The sequence below is a fragment of the Chrysemys picta genome, chromosome 3 (genome assembly GCF_011386835.1).
Source record: "Chrysemys picta bellii isolate R12L10 chromosome 3, ASM1138683v2, whole genome shotgun sequence".
Lineage (NCBI taxonomy): Eukaryota > Metazoa > Chordata > Testudines > Emydidae > Chrysemys > Chrysemys picta.
This window is the reverse complement of record NC_088793.1, coordinates 175,268,531-175,286,593: the sequence shown is the minus strand read 5'-3', so window position 1 is coordinate 175,286,593 and position 18,063 is coordinate 175,268,531. Positions and strand designations below refer to the sequence as shown.

General features: G+C 42.3%; 2 protein-coding genes across 6 annotated transcripts in view; both read right to left on the bottom strand.

Annotated features, from left to right (window-relative positions):
* PRKCE (protein kinase C epsilon) overlaps positions 1 to 18,063 on the bottom strand; it is a 498,954-nt gene that overhangs the window by 272,100 nt on the left and 208,791 nt on the right. The gene's annotated exons all lie outside the window — the stretch shown is intronic.
* LOC135982692 (uncharacterized) lies at positions 1,535 to 6,140 on the bottom strand. The gene is made up of 2 exons (XM_065590683.1): positions 3,099 to 6,140; positions 1,535 to 2,104 (listed from the first exon to the last, which is right to left on the bottom strand). The coding sequence occupies exons 1-2, from the start codon at positions 3,673 to 3,675 to the stop codon at positions 1,629 to 1,631; spliced, it is 1,053 nt and encodes a 350-aa protein (XP_065446755.1). The 5' UTR covers positions 3,676 to 6,140; the 3' UTR covers positions 1,535 to 1,628.

The following is an 18,063-nucleotide window of genomic DNA, read 5'->3' as shown; positions in this document are numbered from 1 at the left end:
AAGCGAGTGGCCATAGCCCTCTGGAAGCTTGCAACGCCAGACAGCTACCGGTCAGTCGCGAACCAGTTTGGGGTGGGCAAATCTACCGTGGGGGTTGTTGTGATGCAAGTAGCGAAGGCAATCGTTGATGTACTGCTGCCAAAGGTAGTGACCCTGGGAAACGTGGAGGCGATCATAGATGGCTTCGCAGCGATGGGATTCCCAAATTGCGGTGGGGCCATAGATGGAACTCACATCCCTATCCTGGCACCGGACCAGCAGGCCAGCCAGTACATTAACCGAAAGGGCTACTTTTCCATGGTGCTGCAAGCACTGGTGGACCACAGGGGACGTTTTACCAACATCTACGTGGGATGGCCGGGCAAGGTTCATGACGCTCGTGTTTTCAGGAACTCTGGTCTGTTTAGACGGCTGCAACAAGGTATTTACTTCCCGGACCACAAAATAACTGTTGGGGATGTGGAGATGCCTATAGTCATCCTCGGGGACCCAGCCTACCCGCTAATGCCCTGGCTCATGAAGCCCTATACTGGCGCCCTGGACACTGAAAAAGAACTCTTCAACTACCGGCTGAGCAAGTGCAGAATGGTGGTGGAGTGTGCTTTTGGCCGTCTCAAGGGGAGATGGAGAAGCTTACTGACTCGCTGTGATCTCAGCGAAACCAATATCCCCATTGTTATAGCAGCTTGCTGTGTGCTCCACAATCTCTGTGAGAGCAAGGGGGAGACCTTTATGGCGGGGTGGGAGGTTGAGGAAAATAGCCTGGCTGGTAATTACTCACAGCCAGACAGCCGGGCGATTAGAAGAGACCAGCAGGAAGCGCTGTGCATCCGGGAGGCTTTGAAAGCAAAGTTCCTGAGTGAGCAGGGTAACCTGTGACTTTATAGTTTGTGTACTGAGAAGCTAAACCTGCCCCCGTTTCTTTACCCAGGTAATGTTGACTATCCTATCCAGTTACATACCCCCTTCACCCCCCCTCCAACACACGTGTCGAAATAAAAATAGTTCTACTTTGTTAAAGCACACCGTTTTCTTTAATACTGTTTTCGCGGGAATTTTTTAAAACTGGGACGCAGACTGTGGTGCGGGGCGGGTGTAGTGTTGTGACGCGAATGCAGCTTCTAAACTCAAGGATTGACAGGCTCCGCTGCGGTGGGATGCTTGTTTCAACGGAGCCTGTCAACCCTCCTGATCGGGACTGTGTGTATGGGGGGTCTATTTGACTTTGTGGCAGGGGGAGGACGGTTACAGATCCCATGCTGTGTGGCTCTGTGATCCTGCCTAAGGACCGGCGCTTAAGATCTGTAACTGCCCTCCCCCGCCACAAAGTCACAGAGCAACCCCCCCCCCCCAACATTACATCAAAACAACCTCCCAGACTAACCGGGGCAACTAGTCACTGCATCACTGCACTGTGTATGTGCCCTGCTGCTGTGCCTGCCCCCGACTATGTACCCTGCCAAAGGAGACTGTCCTGTCCAATTACCAACCCCCTTTCCCCTCCTCCTCCAAAAGAACATGATTGAAACAGTAGTTAACAGAAACGAATTTTTTATTATCAACTACACATGGCATTGGGAGGTGAAACTTGGACGGGGGCTTGTGTCAGGCGGGAAGGAAAGAACTTTTCAAATTTTGGGAAATGAGAGCCTTCTGCTACTAGAGCTCTCTGCAGGGGTGGAGTGAGACTTAGCAGGGACTCTGCCGCCTCTCCTTCTTTGCACTTTGGGTGAGGTGGGTATGGGACTTGGTGGCGGGGGAGGGCGGTTAGAGATGGACTGCAGCGGGGCTCTGTCCTCCTGCCTCCGTTCCTGCAGAACATCCACAAGGCGCCGGAGCGTGTCCGTTTGCTCCCTCAGTAGTCCAAGCAGCGTTTGAGTCGCCTGCTGGTCTTCCTGCCGCCACCTCTCCTCCCGATCCATGTTGGCTTGGTGCATTCGGGTCAAGTTCTCCCGCCACTGGGTCTGCTGTGCTGCCTGGGCTTGGGAAGAGGCCATAAGCTCAGAGAACATGTCCTCCCGTGTCCTCTTCTTCCTACGCCTAATCCGCGCTAGCCTCTGGGAGTGTGATTCCAGGCTAGGTTGTGAGACAGTCGCAGACGGGGCTGTGGAAATGGGAAAAAGGGAGTGAATTCCTCAGAAAGATAAATGTAGTTGTGAACAAAGAACATAGTCTTTCTCTGTGAACAAGACCATGCACAGCACCTTTCACATGCGCACTCAGCACAAGGTCGAATTCTCGGCCTTCGCATTCAGTGCCTGGGGTCTTGAACAGCACATTTGAGAAGCGAGGCAGCACAACGGAATTTCTGTTGCAGGCAGACATGGTAAGCCGTACACTTGTGGCAGTTTAAAACTTTTATATTACCACTGGCCTCATTTCACATTTAAATCAATGTCAGTCCCTGCTGCCAGCAATCCGGCAAGCGGGAACTCTGCCCCTGTCCCACCCCCTCGTGGCTGTCCCCGGGAACGATCCCTTTCGGCTGCCCCTCTCCCGCCTCCACCGCGTGGCTGCAAACCAGCGGTTACAGTTCTGTAAAGGAACGGGAAAGCAGTCCCAACACTAACATTCCCCTACCTAATTAAAAGCAGGTCACCATGGCCGACATCACCCTGATGAGGATCTCCGAGAGCGACAAAGAGAGAATGCTCCGGGAAAGCCTCCAAAGACCAGGGCCATATGCCGCCCTGCTGTGCAGAGCAATGATCCCCGAGTACTTGATAATCTCGTGGCGCGGCAACGTGTCGTACTTCGGAGGACCCAATAAGGCCGCTCTCCCCAAGAACCTCATGCAACGGCTTTCAAGTTACCTCCAGGAGAGCTTCATCGAGATGTCCCAGGAGGATTACTGCTCTATCCCCGGACACATAGACCGCATTTTACTGTAGCTGCAGTAGCAGGGAATAAACAGTAGAGCGGCTTGTGCAGGACAATCACTGAAAACCGGACATTGCTAGATTTCTTTTCAAAACTTGCACTGCCCCTTACTAAACCGTTAAGCGCCTAGGGCACACTAATCATGAACAACCCATTCTTTTAATTGTTAATATTCCTGTTTTGTTAAAAATAAATGTTTAGATGTTTACAACACTTACTGGCTGATCCTTCACCAGATTCTGTGTCCGGGGTAACGGCTGGGGACGCTTCGTAGGGGATCTCTGTAAGGGTGATGAAGAGATCCTGGCTGTCGGGGAAATCAGCGTTGTGAGAGCTGCCGACTGCCTCGCCCTCCTCATCTCCTTCCTCATCTTCCCCGTCCCCTAACATGTCCGAGGAACCGGCCGTGGACAGTATCCCATCCTCAGAGTCCACGGTCACTGGTGGGGTAGTGGTGGCGGCAGCACCGAGGATGGAATGCAGTGCCTCGTAGAAACGGGATGTCTGGGGATGGGATCCGGAGCGTCCGTTTGCCTCTTTGGTCTTCTGGTAGCCTTGTCTCAGCTCCTTGATTTTCACGCGGCACTGCGTTGCATCCCGGCTGTATCCTCTCTCTGCCATGTCTTTAGAGATCTTCTCGTAGATCTTTGCATTCCTTCTTTTGGATCGCAGCTCGGAAAGCACGGACTCATCGCCCCACACAGCGATGAGATCCAAGACTTCACGATCAGTCCATGCTGGGACTCTCTTTCTATTCCCAGACTGCACGGCCATCACTGCTGGAGAGCTCTGCATCGTTGCCAGTGCTGCTGTGCTCGCCACGATGTCCAGACAGGAAATGAGATTCAAACTGGCCAGACAGGAAAAGGAATTCAAATTCAAATTTTCCCGGGGCTTTTCCTGTGTGGCTGGTCAGAGCATCCGAGCTCGCACTGCTGTCCAGAGCGTCAACAGAGTGGTGCACTGTGGGATAGCTCCCGGAGCTATTAGCGTCGATTTCCATCCACACCTAGCCTAATTCGACATGGCCATGTCGAATTTAGCGCTACTCCCCTCGTCGGGGAGGAGTACAGAAGTCGAATTAAAGAGACCTCTATGTCGAACTAAATAGCATCGCAGTGTGGACGGGTGCAGGGTTAATTCGATTTAACGGCGCTAACTTCGACATAAACGCCTAGTGTAGACCAGGCCTAAGTTTCTCACTCCTTATTACACTTTAACAAACCATGGAGACAATGGAAGGTTTGAAATGTTAGTTGCAGTTATTGTGGTAGAGCCATATAGTTCTTTCTCAAGAATTGTACTGCAAGTATACAAATCTCTCTTCCCTGATTGGGCACCATAATCCCTGTACACTAAGTGGATCAATCAGAATTGCCAAACAATTTGCCTGAGCAAAGACATCACCTTAACTTCTCCCTCTGCTGAGGTAGAAAGACTACAAAAGGTATATGAAAGAAAAGAAAAACAAAGCTAAGAAAGTATGGAAAGAGAAATAGTTTTACAAAACGTGTGACATACTTCTCTGGTTTCCATTTTTGAGTTCAGTCCTGCTCCCGCTGAAATCAATGAGAGTCATGCTTGTGAGATCAGAATTTGGACTTTCACCAAGAGGTTACAATGTGAGGCCTAAATTTCTTGATAACAGTTTCCTTAGTTCTCCAATTACCTAGATTTACCTGGTATGATATTTCAGAAGCCTCTTTCCCATTAACATGGCACTTTCAAAATGTAAATGTATCAAAAAGAGGGCTAAGAGGTGAATTGATCATGCTCTATAGGTACCTATATGGGGAGAATATTTCTGATAGTAAAGTGCTATTTAATTTAGCAGACAAAGGTATAACAAGATCCAATGGTTGGTAACTGGAACTAGATAAATTCAGACTAGAAATAAGGTGCACTTTTTTTGGAACAATTTACCTTGAAACATAGTGGATTTGCTGTCAATTGATGTCTTTTAATCATGACCGTCTTTCTAAAAGATTTGGTTTAACTCAACCAGAACCTATTAGCTTGATGCAGGAATCACTTGGTGAAATCCTACTGTGGCAGAAATGGGGGTGCAATAATTTATAAATGCTGTGTATGACCTCGTTATTGGGACCTTTACTGTATGACTACACTGGGTTAAATGAACAGGGCTGTTGTGAAGCAAACAGGAAGGCAAAACAATAGCTGGAGATCAGCTATCTCCCAGTAAATACTTTATTATGGTTAAGAGACAATGCCTCAGCTATTAACTCCAAAGATAATACATCTGGGCTTCAGCCAAGTATCAACACTTATTCTTCCAGTGCTGGAAGCACAAAGGCTATAAAGAGTTAAAAAGACACTCTGACAACAGGCAGACACAGTTGTCAGGGCGCCATTCTGGGAACAGATTTGACACCAGAGATGCCCTCCAGCATGTCTGAAGAACTTAGGACAGCTTAGGCTTCCATTGGAGGGTTGATAGGCCTTTAGGTAAGACAGACATGCATACAAACGGTTTTAAAATCCTTTTTTTCAAATGTTATGCTTTATCATGTGGATAGTAGACATAAAGCTTGCATAGTAATCTTAATGTTGCATGAAGCAGAGCAGGCACTGACCAAGTGGGAATCAGTCCATGAAAGAATTAAGAGATCACTTTCAAACTAGATTCTTCAAACTAACAGTCGAATAGAGCTATGCACCAACCAATGAAAACCCAAATCATCACAAGCATCTTTGTCTTAATCTATCTCAGAATGTGTTAACCAAAGTGCAAAAATATGATGCTATAACGACTCTGGGTGATTTTAATACGAAGATTGAAAATAAACATTGATGGGCTGGATAAAGTCATGGGCAAATGCAGCAGGGATTTGGACATGAACCTAAATGATGAAAGATTAGGAGAAATTTGCAGTGTGAACAACCTAATGATAGGTTAAACAATATTTCCTAATAAAGAAACCCATAAAGCAACATTGAACTCCCCAAATAGCACTACAAAAAACCAAGACATTAATACTCTTCATGAAGACATCAGCAAGTGCTATCTAGAAGATGCAAAGACAGTTCTATGATCATCATCATCAAAATCTGCTACCCGGGAAATGGAAAAGAGAAGTTTAAAGCAAAAACTTATGAATGCTAACGTAAACTGACCTCTCAGAGTAGAGTCAGTGTGTTATTATTTGAAATACATCCAAGGGTCACCCCGGGATAAAAGGTTAAATGGTAGACAAGATAATACAAGTGGTAGTAAAAACAAACCAAACCAACTACACCTCACAACCTAACAGGGATTTTATTTAAAGCAGAACAAACAGCGCTGGATTCCACCTACTTACAATAAAAAATATATGAAGAACACACACAATAAAAAAATAATAATGATTCTGAACCTTTGAGGTTGGCAATAATGGATAATTGTAATGGTCCCTTTTGGCCTTAAAATCCATTAAGCTATGAAATTCCATAATACCAGGAGACACGTTCTTCTTGCTGACTTTATGAACATCCAGGGTCCCAGAATTTGGCCACAGCTGTGGAACAGGGTAGTCCTAACACAACTTGTCTAGCATTCATCTTCACATTGTATCAGTGTACTGTATTTTTTTTATTAATATGCCAAATTTAGGTTTTATAGTGCAATTTGTTGTATGCACACTTGATTTCAATTAGAATGGGAATTGATATAAATGCACTTTATACAAGTTTTTCTTGCACTTTTAATAAAAAGATATAGAAATTTACATATAAGAAGTTAAGAGGTAAAGTTGATTATTTTAAAGGTTTGATTAAAAATGGTTATTTCCATTTTTGTTGACAAGTGTGGAAATTCTTACTTTATAAAATGGCTTAAATATCTCCTAGACTAGAATATTGGGAGCTTTCATTCATACTTAAAAAGTAAAATAAATTCAATATTGAGTGCCCTAATGATTAAAAAAAGAATTCCTTTGTTCTTTAGTCTGTCTGTAAATGCTTTCAGTTTTTATAGACATTTCAGTGTGGAAGTGATCACTACTCTGGGCCTGCACTCTGCCAGAGGATTTAACAATTCAACAATATTTGATTATGTTTAGGAGAGCTTTAATCTTCCACACTGGAGCTAAATCTCTCTCAGGAGTAACTATATTTAGTTCAAGGAAGTTACACTGGGGATAAATTTGCTCCTGAAACTCCTATTTGGAAATCTGAAGCTCTCAAAAATGTGATGCACTTAACAAATTGAAATCAAACCACAGACACACATGATGAAAGCTTGAGGTGATTAATCAAGGCTAGATTCTGCCAAACTTAGTGACACTGAGTAGTTCTTTATCCTATGTGTAGCCCCATTGCAACTACAGCGGCATCTTCTTCCACTCTTCCTCATGTAGCAACTGACTCAATGACTAGCCCCATTGATTTAAATCAGATTATTCATGGAGAGAAAGTACCACATCAATAAGGATGACAGAAGCTGGCCCTCAGTTGTGACTCAGATAGGCTCCCACTGATGTCATATAGCGTTCTGCCTGAGTAAGGACTGCAAAAAACTGAGCAAAGACCTTAGGATTTGGATCATATTGTACAGTCCTCTAAGCTAATTGCTTCTAATGTGAAACAGTTTATTAGAGAATCTCAAACACCCCAAATGTCACAGAAACACAATGTGCTTGTACAGAGGCTGCCTTTTTATTATTATTCCAAACATCACCAAAAGTGCTAACAAATTAGCATTTTTGCTGCAGCCATGTCTCAAATTTTGGCCCCCAAAACAATTTACCTCATTAAAGTCATAGGTGTGCAGTTCACCTCTGAACAGAATGAAAAACAGTTCTTTTCCGGTCTCAGAAATTTGGTGCAATAAAGCATTTGTGACCTGAAAGAGCAACATTTGTTTCCACCTTATTCTCCAGACAAGCATCATCAATTAAAAATGCAGAGCACACAGTCCTTGTTATCTACATTGCTTTCTACCATACAGACCTCTTAACACTGAATTCTGGGCATCTGATTTACATCATTTTATAAATGTGTGTTGATAACTCCAAATAGCTGCCCTATAAAATTTCAAATACAAATCTGCTCTGTTGCTACCCATTAAACTCCAATGTCCCTGGACAGAATGATTTTAAACACTTTTGGAAGCTGCAAGATGTGGTTATGGAAGATGCCAAAATTATAGCTGCCCAAATGAAGTTGCCTAGCATGACTTTGGGCCTGCTGACTAAGAGGGTATGAACATTTAAAGGAAGATACAGTTTCAAGGTCCTGTGACTAGTAGAGTAATAAAGGTGCCTGACAAAAATATTTTTCAACTTACTAAGGCTTTGTCTACACTGGCAATCGAACAACAAAACTTTTGTTGTTCAGAAGTGTTACCCTCCCACCCCCGAAAGTCAAAAGTTTTGCTGTGGCAAGTGCCAGTGTGAACAGCGTGTTGTCGGCAGGAGCACAAACACTGCTCGTTGAGGGTAGAATATTTTGTCGGGAAAAGAGCCAACAAACAGTGGCTACACTGCCCGACTTTTAGCAACACAGCTGTATCGACACATAGTATCCAGTGCAGCTCATGTGATCTCGCACTGTGGAGTAGAGCAAACCCAGAGAAAGTTGCAGCCCTGTGAAAATGGGCAAACAATGTCCTCCCTGCTAGCTTCTCTTTCACATACACACACACCCTGATATCTTCTCTTACACACACACACACACACACACCTGCTCCTCTATCATCAATAAAGTTCCAGCTGTCTCAGTCAGCACAGGTTCCCACTATGTGCTCTGCCTCGCTCTGTGGAGTCTCAGAGTCCAGCAAGCCAACAGCAGCACAGGTACAGATCTTTACATGCCTGGATGACTGCGGGGAGAGAGACAGAGGCTACAGGGCAGCAAGGAGAGGCTGCAGCTCACCTACCTACCTACCGCCAGCCAAGGTGTGGATCCCTTTGGATCTGTAACCCTCTGCTCACTGTTCAGACCCCTTTCCTCATGATGGCTCTGTGGCCTGGGAAAATGCTATGCTGAATCCAAAGATCTATTTCTTGGCAATGAAAGCATTCCCTTCCACATACATTTATACAGATGGGAAGGTCATGGTCCCAGATCAGTAACTTTAACCAAAATCCTTGAGAGGATGACAAGCTACAGTCCTGCAGAATGGCTGCATTCAACACTATTAGTACTGCATTCTCTGGAAGCAAGAGAGTACCCCTGTGCAGAGGAACCAATCCTGCAAGATGACAAACATCACCACCTTGCTACGCACCTTGCAAGATGAGGCCATAATGGTTCAATTCCATCCTCAAAAGGCATAATTCCCACTGCAGTCAAAAGGACTTGTGGCCATGTACCTGAGGTCACAATTGGGCTTTTTGGCCCCCCTGAAATCAAAAGGAGTCTTTCCACTGACATCAATGGGCTTTGGACTAGGCTTTATGTAACACATGTCCAGTATCCTCTACCAAATGCTGTTAAATCCTTTTCTGCAAGAAGCTGTTATCTAATAATGTATAGAGTTTGAAAGTGTTTTGGGGTAATTCAAATCCCTGTGAAACAAGATGCAACTTTTTCTAATAGCTTTATCTTTAATTTTAATATTTTTCATAAGAGCCCTAAACAGATTAAAATTAATTGGAGCCTGGAAGCAAAGGGGAAGACCTCATAGTTGCCTGTGAGGGAAAAAAAATTCTACACAACTAATTTGGGATATTTAAGCTCAAGCGGGGTTGCTGGGTTTAAACAACACTTTCACAATGAATTTGATCCAGTGGGATGGATCTTACGTAGGTTTACTTCATTTCAGATAAACTTACTGATGGGTATATAATGGGTAATACTAATTTGTAATGATGCCACAGAAACTTTTCTATTTTCACAATTTTTAATTGACATTTTTATATGCATACATACGGCTGCAAAAATGAAAAAGTAATAATAATTACACAGTCAGCAACCACCATCACTTATTTGGATTTGTTTTGTTTCCTGTAACTGAAGGATGTTCTTAAAAACCTCAGGGCCAGATGGTCCCCTCCTTTTGCCTGTGCTATGGGAACCTAGATTTGCTGGATCTTGCTAGATGGAGTGCAGAAGGGGAAACACAATTTTACCTGACCCCCTCCGATCACTCACTGGAGGTGGGCAGGGTGAAGGAGTGGAGGCTTAGCTGTTCTCTCTGACACTTGTTAGCCCCACACACTGGGAATCACAGAATAAGAGAAATCAGCCCAGGTTACCTGGATCTGGGCAGAGATGTGGGTTTATAGAGCTGAACTTTCTTACAGTTGTGCTTGGAGAGAATTGGGTCAGTGGTGGAGTAGGGACACTGCTCCTCAGCAAAACAATGTATTGGAAATTTGGAACTTGGAGTTTCCATTCCCCTCCATAGGGTTTCCCCATATAACAACTGCCATGTAGAACTCCAGCAGTCTCAGAAGCCCTATATTTGGCTTTCTGAAGTCAACATTCCAATAAAACCCAGGAAACAACTAAGCTGAGTCTAAAGGCCAGCCCCAGGTGGCTGTAATGGGTACTGTGACTAGCCCATGTCTTTCAGTTACATTGATTTTGGAAACTTTGAGTCCAGTTATTGGTGTATATTTTGAAGGCAATCTCTCCCTAGAAAAGCACTAGAGACTGCTTTTTAAAGAAGAAATGCAGAGATTGTCTTTGCTTGTTATAAAAATCCCCAAAATCATGGAAGCCTGTAGATCTGGACTTTGTGGACCCAAAACCCACCTCCGTTGTTCATTATACTGCCATTTACAGCTTCTGTCAAATTATTAAAAATTGGTCTCATTGCTAGGGGGTACTTGCATTGCAGCATTTTGCATCTTCTGAAACGCAAAAAGAATTCATGGATACTTTATTCTAGGACATGTTTCCAGCTGTGTTTCATAAAGCGGCCACAGTTCACCTTTTAATTCACTCTAATCCAGTTCTAGGCCTTTTCATTTACAAGGGCAACATGAGATGATTTCACCCAGATCTTTTGCTTTTAATGATCAGATTTACCTATGGTTTTCTTAGTAAATAACTTATCAATGTTCAAGAGACAAAGTAACAGACTTTCTCAGAAATACATAAGGTTACAAAATATATCAGACATCCACTGATATGATCGTTTAATTTAGAAGGCACCTGGACATCAATATTTGCAATTCTTTGCTAAATGGTACACAACAAATTGTGCTGGGGTCCAATGTTTAAAATGGTAGATCGCAATGGGATTTTAAGGGTCTCCAAGGAGCAATATTTAACCCCCACTTTCAATAGGTACATTTTTTTAGTTCCTATGCAAAGCAGCTGTTGCAGGTGCTCATGGTCAACAAGGGAGAGAAGCTCGTGTAGGCAGGTTGGGGTTGCAATATTAGGAGCGGTTTTAGTATCCCATACAGATTGTAGTTTACAGAAATAAGAGCTTGATATTAGATTTCAAAGCTGGAGGAGGGATGTTGTGTAATTGCATACAATTACTTATAAATATGTGCTGTAGGTCCATGCTGGAATTGCACTACTAACTGCAAATAATAGGGTGCAAGTATTACTACCACAGAATTACTTTGCAGTAATAGGCACACAGCACCAAACCCTAACAGGCTTCCTTTATGTTCCGTACACATTTATTTCATGTCCTGTAGAGCTGATCGACATTTTTTGTTCTAAATGTAGTTTTTAAGACAGAAAAACCAGGAAATGTCCATTTTTTGGCAAAAATGTTGGCGTTTGCATTTAAAAAATAAACAAAATATCACCAACGCTACTCCACCCCACCCCATCCCCTGCCCCCCAAAATATAAAACCAAAAATTTTGGTTGCAACCAAACATAAAAAAAAAATTGGTTTTCAGGGTTTAGGTTCTTTCTCCCCTTCCCTCCCCACCAAAAAACCCCACACTTTTGAACAATTTAAGTTTTCACAGGAGGAATAAACATTTCCTAAGCAACCCCGGTGCATTGCTTTTCAATGACCAAAGTGACACTGCACCCCTTTTAGGTAAGAAAACAGAAACAGACACCTCAGAGGATCCCCTGTTCATGTGAGTGCCAGTCTTCCCCTGCCTGTGTAAGAAAGAGGAGTACTGCCTCTGCAGCATCTCCTCTCCACACAAAGGGGCTTCCCCTCACACACATAGCACATCGGAGACATGAGTGGCACCGTGCTTCAGTGGGTACTATCCACTGCACACCTGCAGATATCTGGGCATTAACACTTGAACTGTCTCTCTTCCATGACTGCTAGCAACTTGCTATTCGAGGGCCCAATGGCAGCCAATGCAGCATGGATCCTGCAACAAGCAAGGAAGAGGGTTTCAATGGAGCCATGCAGAGATGCCTCTTCCAAGCAAAAGAGATCTGGGGTGGGGAGAATCCTACAGGCCATGCCTCCACAAATATTTCCCCCACATAGAAGATATTTTGGAAGTCATTCCATTAGGTGTGCCTCACAGAATTTTTCCTGCCTCTCCTTCCCTTTCCGCAGAAGGAGAGATCTGGCTGCACGGGATTAAAACAAAGCAACAATGATTTTCTGCACAATTTGTGTATGAAGTGTAACCAAAATCCTAACAAAGTAAAGGAGTTTTTTAAACCTGAAACTAAAAAAGAAAAAAAAAAGCCTACCCCCGTAACACTGGACATTTTTGTGAGTCTGCATTTATTATTATGACCATGGAATGGAACAGGTTTGCCCTTCTACTTCTTCTGCAGTAGAATTACACTCTGTTAGCTTTCCCCTTCAACAGCTGTTAAATCTCACTGCCTTTCAGGAGCCCTACAGATAATCTAGCCACAATTTTATTTTTTTGAAATTAATAAAAGAAATTATGAATGAAATTATTCCTTTCAGCTTTTTTTAACTCTCAAACTATTCATGAAGAATTTCCACCTGTTCTATAGTAAGCAGTGAAACTCAAATCAAAATACATTTGCATTTTTCACTGTTTTGATAAGAATATATTGGCCCAACCCTGAATATATCAGAAAACCGCATACACATTTTTACAGCACACAATTAATTCCCTGGCTCTATTACACATAAAAATGTTTATTCATAGATTCTAGGACTGGAAGGGACCTCGAGAGTCCAGTCCCCTGCCCGCATGGCAGGACCAAATAATGTCTAGACCATCCCTGATAGACATTTATCTAACCTACTCTTAAATATCTCCAGAGATGGAGATTCCACAACCTCCCTAGGCAATTTATTCCAGTGTTTAACCACCCTGACAGTTAGGAACTTTTTCCTAATGTCCAAACTAGACCTCCCTTGCTGCAGTTTAAACCCATTGCTCCTTGTTCTATCCTTAGTGGCGAAGGTGAACAAGTTTTCTTCCTCCTCCTTATGACACCCTTTTAAATACCTGAAAACTGCTATCATGTCCCCTCTCGGTCTTCTCTTTTCCAAACTAAACAAACCCAATTCTTTCAGCCTTCCTTCATAGGTCATGTTCTCAAGACCTTTAATAATTCTTGTTGCTCTTCTCTGGACCCTTTCCAATTTCTCCACATCTTTTTTAAAATGCGGTGCCCAGAACTGGACACAATACTCCAGCTGAGGCCTAACCAGAGCAGAGTAGAGCGGAAGAATGACTTCTCGTGTCTTGCTCACAACACACCTGTTAATATATCCCAGAATCATGTTTGCTTTTTTTGCAACAGCATCACACTGTTGAGTCATATTTAGCTTGTGGTCCACTATAACCCCTAGATCCCTTTCTGCCATACTCCTTCCTAGACAGTCTCTTCCCATTCTGTATGTGTGAAACTGATTTTTTCTTCCTAAGTGGAGCACAAAAAACATTTGTCTTTGTTAAACTTCATCCTGTTTAACTCAGACCATTTCTCCAATTTGTCCAGATCATTTTGAATTATGACCCTGTCCTCCAAAGCAGTTGCAATCCCTCCCAGTTTGGTATCATCCGCAAACTTAATAAGCATACTTTCTATGCCAATATCTAAGTCGTTGATGAAGATATTAAACAGAGCCGGTCCCAAAACAGACCCCTGCGGTACCCCATTCGTTATGCCTTTCCAGCAGGATTGGGAACCATTAATAACAACTCTCTGAGTATGGTTATCCAGCCAATTATGCACCCACCTTATAGTAGCCCCATCTAAATTGTATTTGCCTAGTTTATCAATAAGAATATCATGCGAGACCGTATCAAATGCCTTACTAAAGTCTAGGTATACCACATCCACAGCTTCACCCTTATCCACAAGGCTCGTTATCCTATCAAAGAAAGCTATCAGATTGGTTTGACATGATTTGTTCTTCACAAATCCATGCTGGCTGTTCCCTATCACCTTACCACCTTCCAAGTGTTTGCAGATGATTTCCTTAATTACTTGCTCCATTATCTTCCCTGGCACAGAAGTTAAACTAACTGGTCTGTAGTTTCCTGGGTTAAGAGACACTGTCAGGTTACAATTCAAATTTTAAAAGAAATCCCACAGAATTAGTTAACACTCATAAAAAATGAGCAATACTAAAAACAGAGGAATTTTAAAAACCTAATTAGTTTTTCACTCCTTAGGCTATTGGGCTGGCGCTGAAGGATTCCTGCTGCAGGCACACAGTCAGGAGTGGGGACTGTGTTACTCTAATGCCATGATATCTCCTAGCACCCGAGCCAATGGAAGGGGCTTTGTAGGGGCCCTTCAGGATTTCAGTTGCACGATCATGTTTAGCTTCCAGCACTTGGCAAAAGAATTAGAGGAACCTCACTCTCTCCTAAGTAGGTTATTCCTACATGGGAGTGCATGAAGCCCCAGATGTCGTATTTAAAATAAAACAAAAATCTTGTTGCACTTCATTGGCTCATCAGTCAGTTGAGCATTGTGATTTCATTATCTGATCAAACACACCACCCCTGCGGAGAGCTCCTGCAGCACCAAGGGAAGTCCTTGCAGCACTGAGGAAGTTGGCTGCTACTCTGCATCCCAGAGATTAGCAGGAGTATTGCGCGCGCACACACCACACACACACACACACACACACACACACACACACACCATGCAGTGCAGAACTACCCTCCGCCACGGCTGCATTCTTATGAGGGACACAGGGACCACAGTTTGGGCCACAACCTGGTGTTCGGCTTTAAACTGTGCACAATTTGTTGAAAACAGGAGTTTGTGGATAGAAGCCCCCTTCTAAAACAAGCTACAGTTGCCTGAGGCCTACAAACAAAGTCTGACATAAAGACCAGTGAAGTCAATTAAAAGACTCCTGGTCACTTCAGTGGGATTGGATCTGACCCCTCAGGACCTTGTCCCTTGAAAACAATGGATAAACAGAACCCCTGGAACTACGTACAACATAATATACTTATATACTAATCACATTGTCCTGCAATTCATGAAGGTCCATACATGAAAGAACTACTATTTCAAGCTGGGAAAGTAATCCATTTCTCATTGACTTTCTGCCCTAAACTTATTTTGTATAAACTGCCAATTTCATCAAAGTGTGTCACTTTCACTTTTAACGTACGGTGACCTCAAGTGAACCTATATGTAGATCTGCTAAAGAGTATTTGTCTGAGTTTTTAGTTTACTTACATACTATAAATGAGATAAACAGTTAAACAATCTAAGCATACAATAATATGAGATGTTTTAAGTAATGAAACTCCCCTGGATTAGGGTTGTATGCAACTAGAGCAAGTAGCCATGACCAATTAAAAATTCCACAAGAATCACTTAAAGTTGATAACTTTACAGTCGTTGAATTAGAAAAGTTGCTACACAAGGGCTATAGAAGAATGTCAAGATTTTCTAAAAGTATGTTCTTATTTTTCAAAGAATGTTGAAAAATTCAGCATTAGAATGTCTCTACCAGTACTTATACATTTAATAAATCTGTTACAATAATATGGTACATGGTTCTTATATCCTAGATTCCATTTGGCTGCAATATAGGCAGTCTTATTTCTTGGTGCATTGATGGAGTTCAGATAGGACATAGGGGAATACTTCCTTCCCTCTCCCTCCTTTCTTCCTGCACCTAAGTAATTCACCAAATGGCAGTAATAAACAACAGTCAATCTGCAGGACGGTACAGAGTCACCTGGTCTCTTGTGTTAATGTCAGCTACCTTTGGCTTATGTGTGTGACATTCTCTCTCATTAAGGATAAAGGATTTTTTCTTTGTTTACATGCTTATTGTTATTGTACTTGTAATCACTGCAATTTCTTAAAGTGAAATTTATTTTTCAAATTGAAACAAATATATTTTGAATCTGCAAATGTTGACAGAGAACATTTAATTACAGAACTAAGTATCTGTCTTTTTTTCAGATCTGTCAACGAATGTCCAACTGTCATGTCCAATAGAGTTTGAAGATTTCTTACCAAGAAGACAGTTTATTTCACATCACTAATCTGAATGTGGATTTCCTTAGCCACACCAAAGATGGAAGCAAATACTGTTTAGCAAATGGAGTTCTGTTTCCCTCATTCCACTTCCTTCTTTTGATGAATATTGAATAGCATGCTGAAATACAGCAATATGATCTGACCATGCAGAATAGCCCCAATCAACAATATTTACTGTTTGTACTGTGTAATTAAATAGGAACAAAGGCAAGCAACCTTATAAGATTCAGATATGTGGAATAGTGTCATGGTAAGACATGCAGAAACTTCTCAAGGATTTAATCAATTACACAAATAGAACCCCAGGTTTCTAAACATCTCTTTCAAGGATAGGTTCTTTCTCAGAAGTCAGATAGCAACAGAGAAAATAGAAGCTCATTTAAAAAAATAATAATTTCAAAGATGAATTCCTGTTCCACCCTAATTATGGAAAATGATGGCCTGTAACAAAACAAGTATTGCACAGGCAATACGATGCAATTTTCCCCACATCGCCCTACCAAAGTGGACCGTATTCCAGCAGAACTAACATCTAAGGGTCACAAAGAAGTTCAATCTCCATGTCAACTCAATTGTTGTCATTTATGCTGAGCACATCAGCAGGGGTGCTATTTGTAAGAAAGCTTTTTGTGATAGATCCCCTAGGAATTGAAGTTAGACCACCAACTAATTTCACACAGGCCACCCAAGAATCCCACACAGCACAAAACAAGAGCAGGATTTTTGAGCAATTAGAGGATTTTCCATTTTTTTTCTTTGTTTGTGTGTGCATTGTCAATTGTAATACAGAAATCAGTAAAATAACAGAGCAAGAGAGAAATTCTCAGTCCTGCTGGCTAAAATAACAGAAAAATCCTACACTACAAGGACTTACAAAAAATAGGACACACACAGCCCATGATGGAATCCATGCATTACAAGCAATGCTGACATCATGGTACAGCTCACCGTGGAGAGCCAGCTTTCCATGCCTTAGGCAAATGGTCAACTGCCTTTTACCAGCACTATTAGTCATTACCATGACAGCAATATAGGATGAAATCAGCATCCATTACATTGCATGGCTACCTTAAATGCCATCAACCACTATAATAGCAAAGGCCTGGAAAATTACTTGGAGCAATATTGTGCTTTTGCTTGTGCTAGTACATTTTTCAATTGATGTAAACCCATTAAGACAGTTAATCAATTACAAATCAAAATCCATTCTCTGTACTATTAATGAGTGTGTCTTTGCTTAGGCACAACCATGGACTGAAATGCTTTCCAATTAAACCTTTACAGTGTATAAGTTATGAAAAGTAATATGAAACCTCTCCAAGCAATGTTACTTACAAAAAGCATTTTCCTTACTTTACACAATTTAAAAAATATATACATCAGATTTTTTTAGCACCAATTTACCTTGGACCAAATCCTGATCAATGGGAGTTTTGCCTAAGTAAGACTGAGAAGTGAGTGAGTAAGGACCTCAGGATTCGCCCACTCTTACAAACACATGCACAGCTTGGTTCTATTACAACCTTCTGCATCCAAAAAGGATATCAGATCTCTACATTTTCGTAATCAACTGCTTCTCCCCTTTTCACAGTGGTCCAATATTGCTACAAAGAGATTACTCTATATCCACTCTGTTACACTGACAGGCGGCTATGATAAAAGTCAGGGTGAGAAGGATCAGGTTTGGAATATCCTGCACTAAATCTTTAATGTGAAATATTTCAATAAAAACACATTTAAAAATAAAATTAGGAACCCTTCAGATAACCCACCTCCCATTTGTGTCAGAGAGGGGAGGAAGAAAATAAAGTGCCTGATTCTGTCACCCTTACTTCCATCAATA

Excerpts from the sequence above, each read along its gene's own strand:
- LOC135982692 (XM_065590683.1), bottom strand. The coding sequence starts at position 3,675 with ATGCAGAGCTCTCCAGCAGTGATGGCCGTGCAGTCTGGGAATAGAAAG. Across the intron at positions 2,105-3,098 it reads ATCTGGTGAAGGATCAGCCA|CCCCGTCTGCGACTGTCTCA; the intron begins GTAAGTGTTGTA and ends CCATTTCCACAG.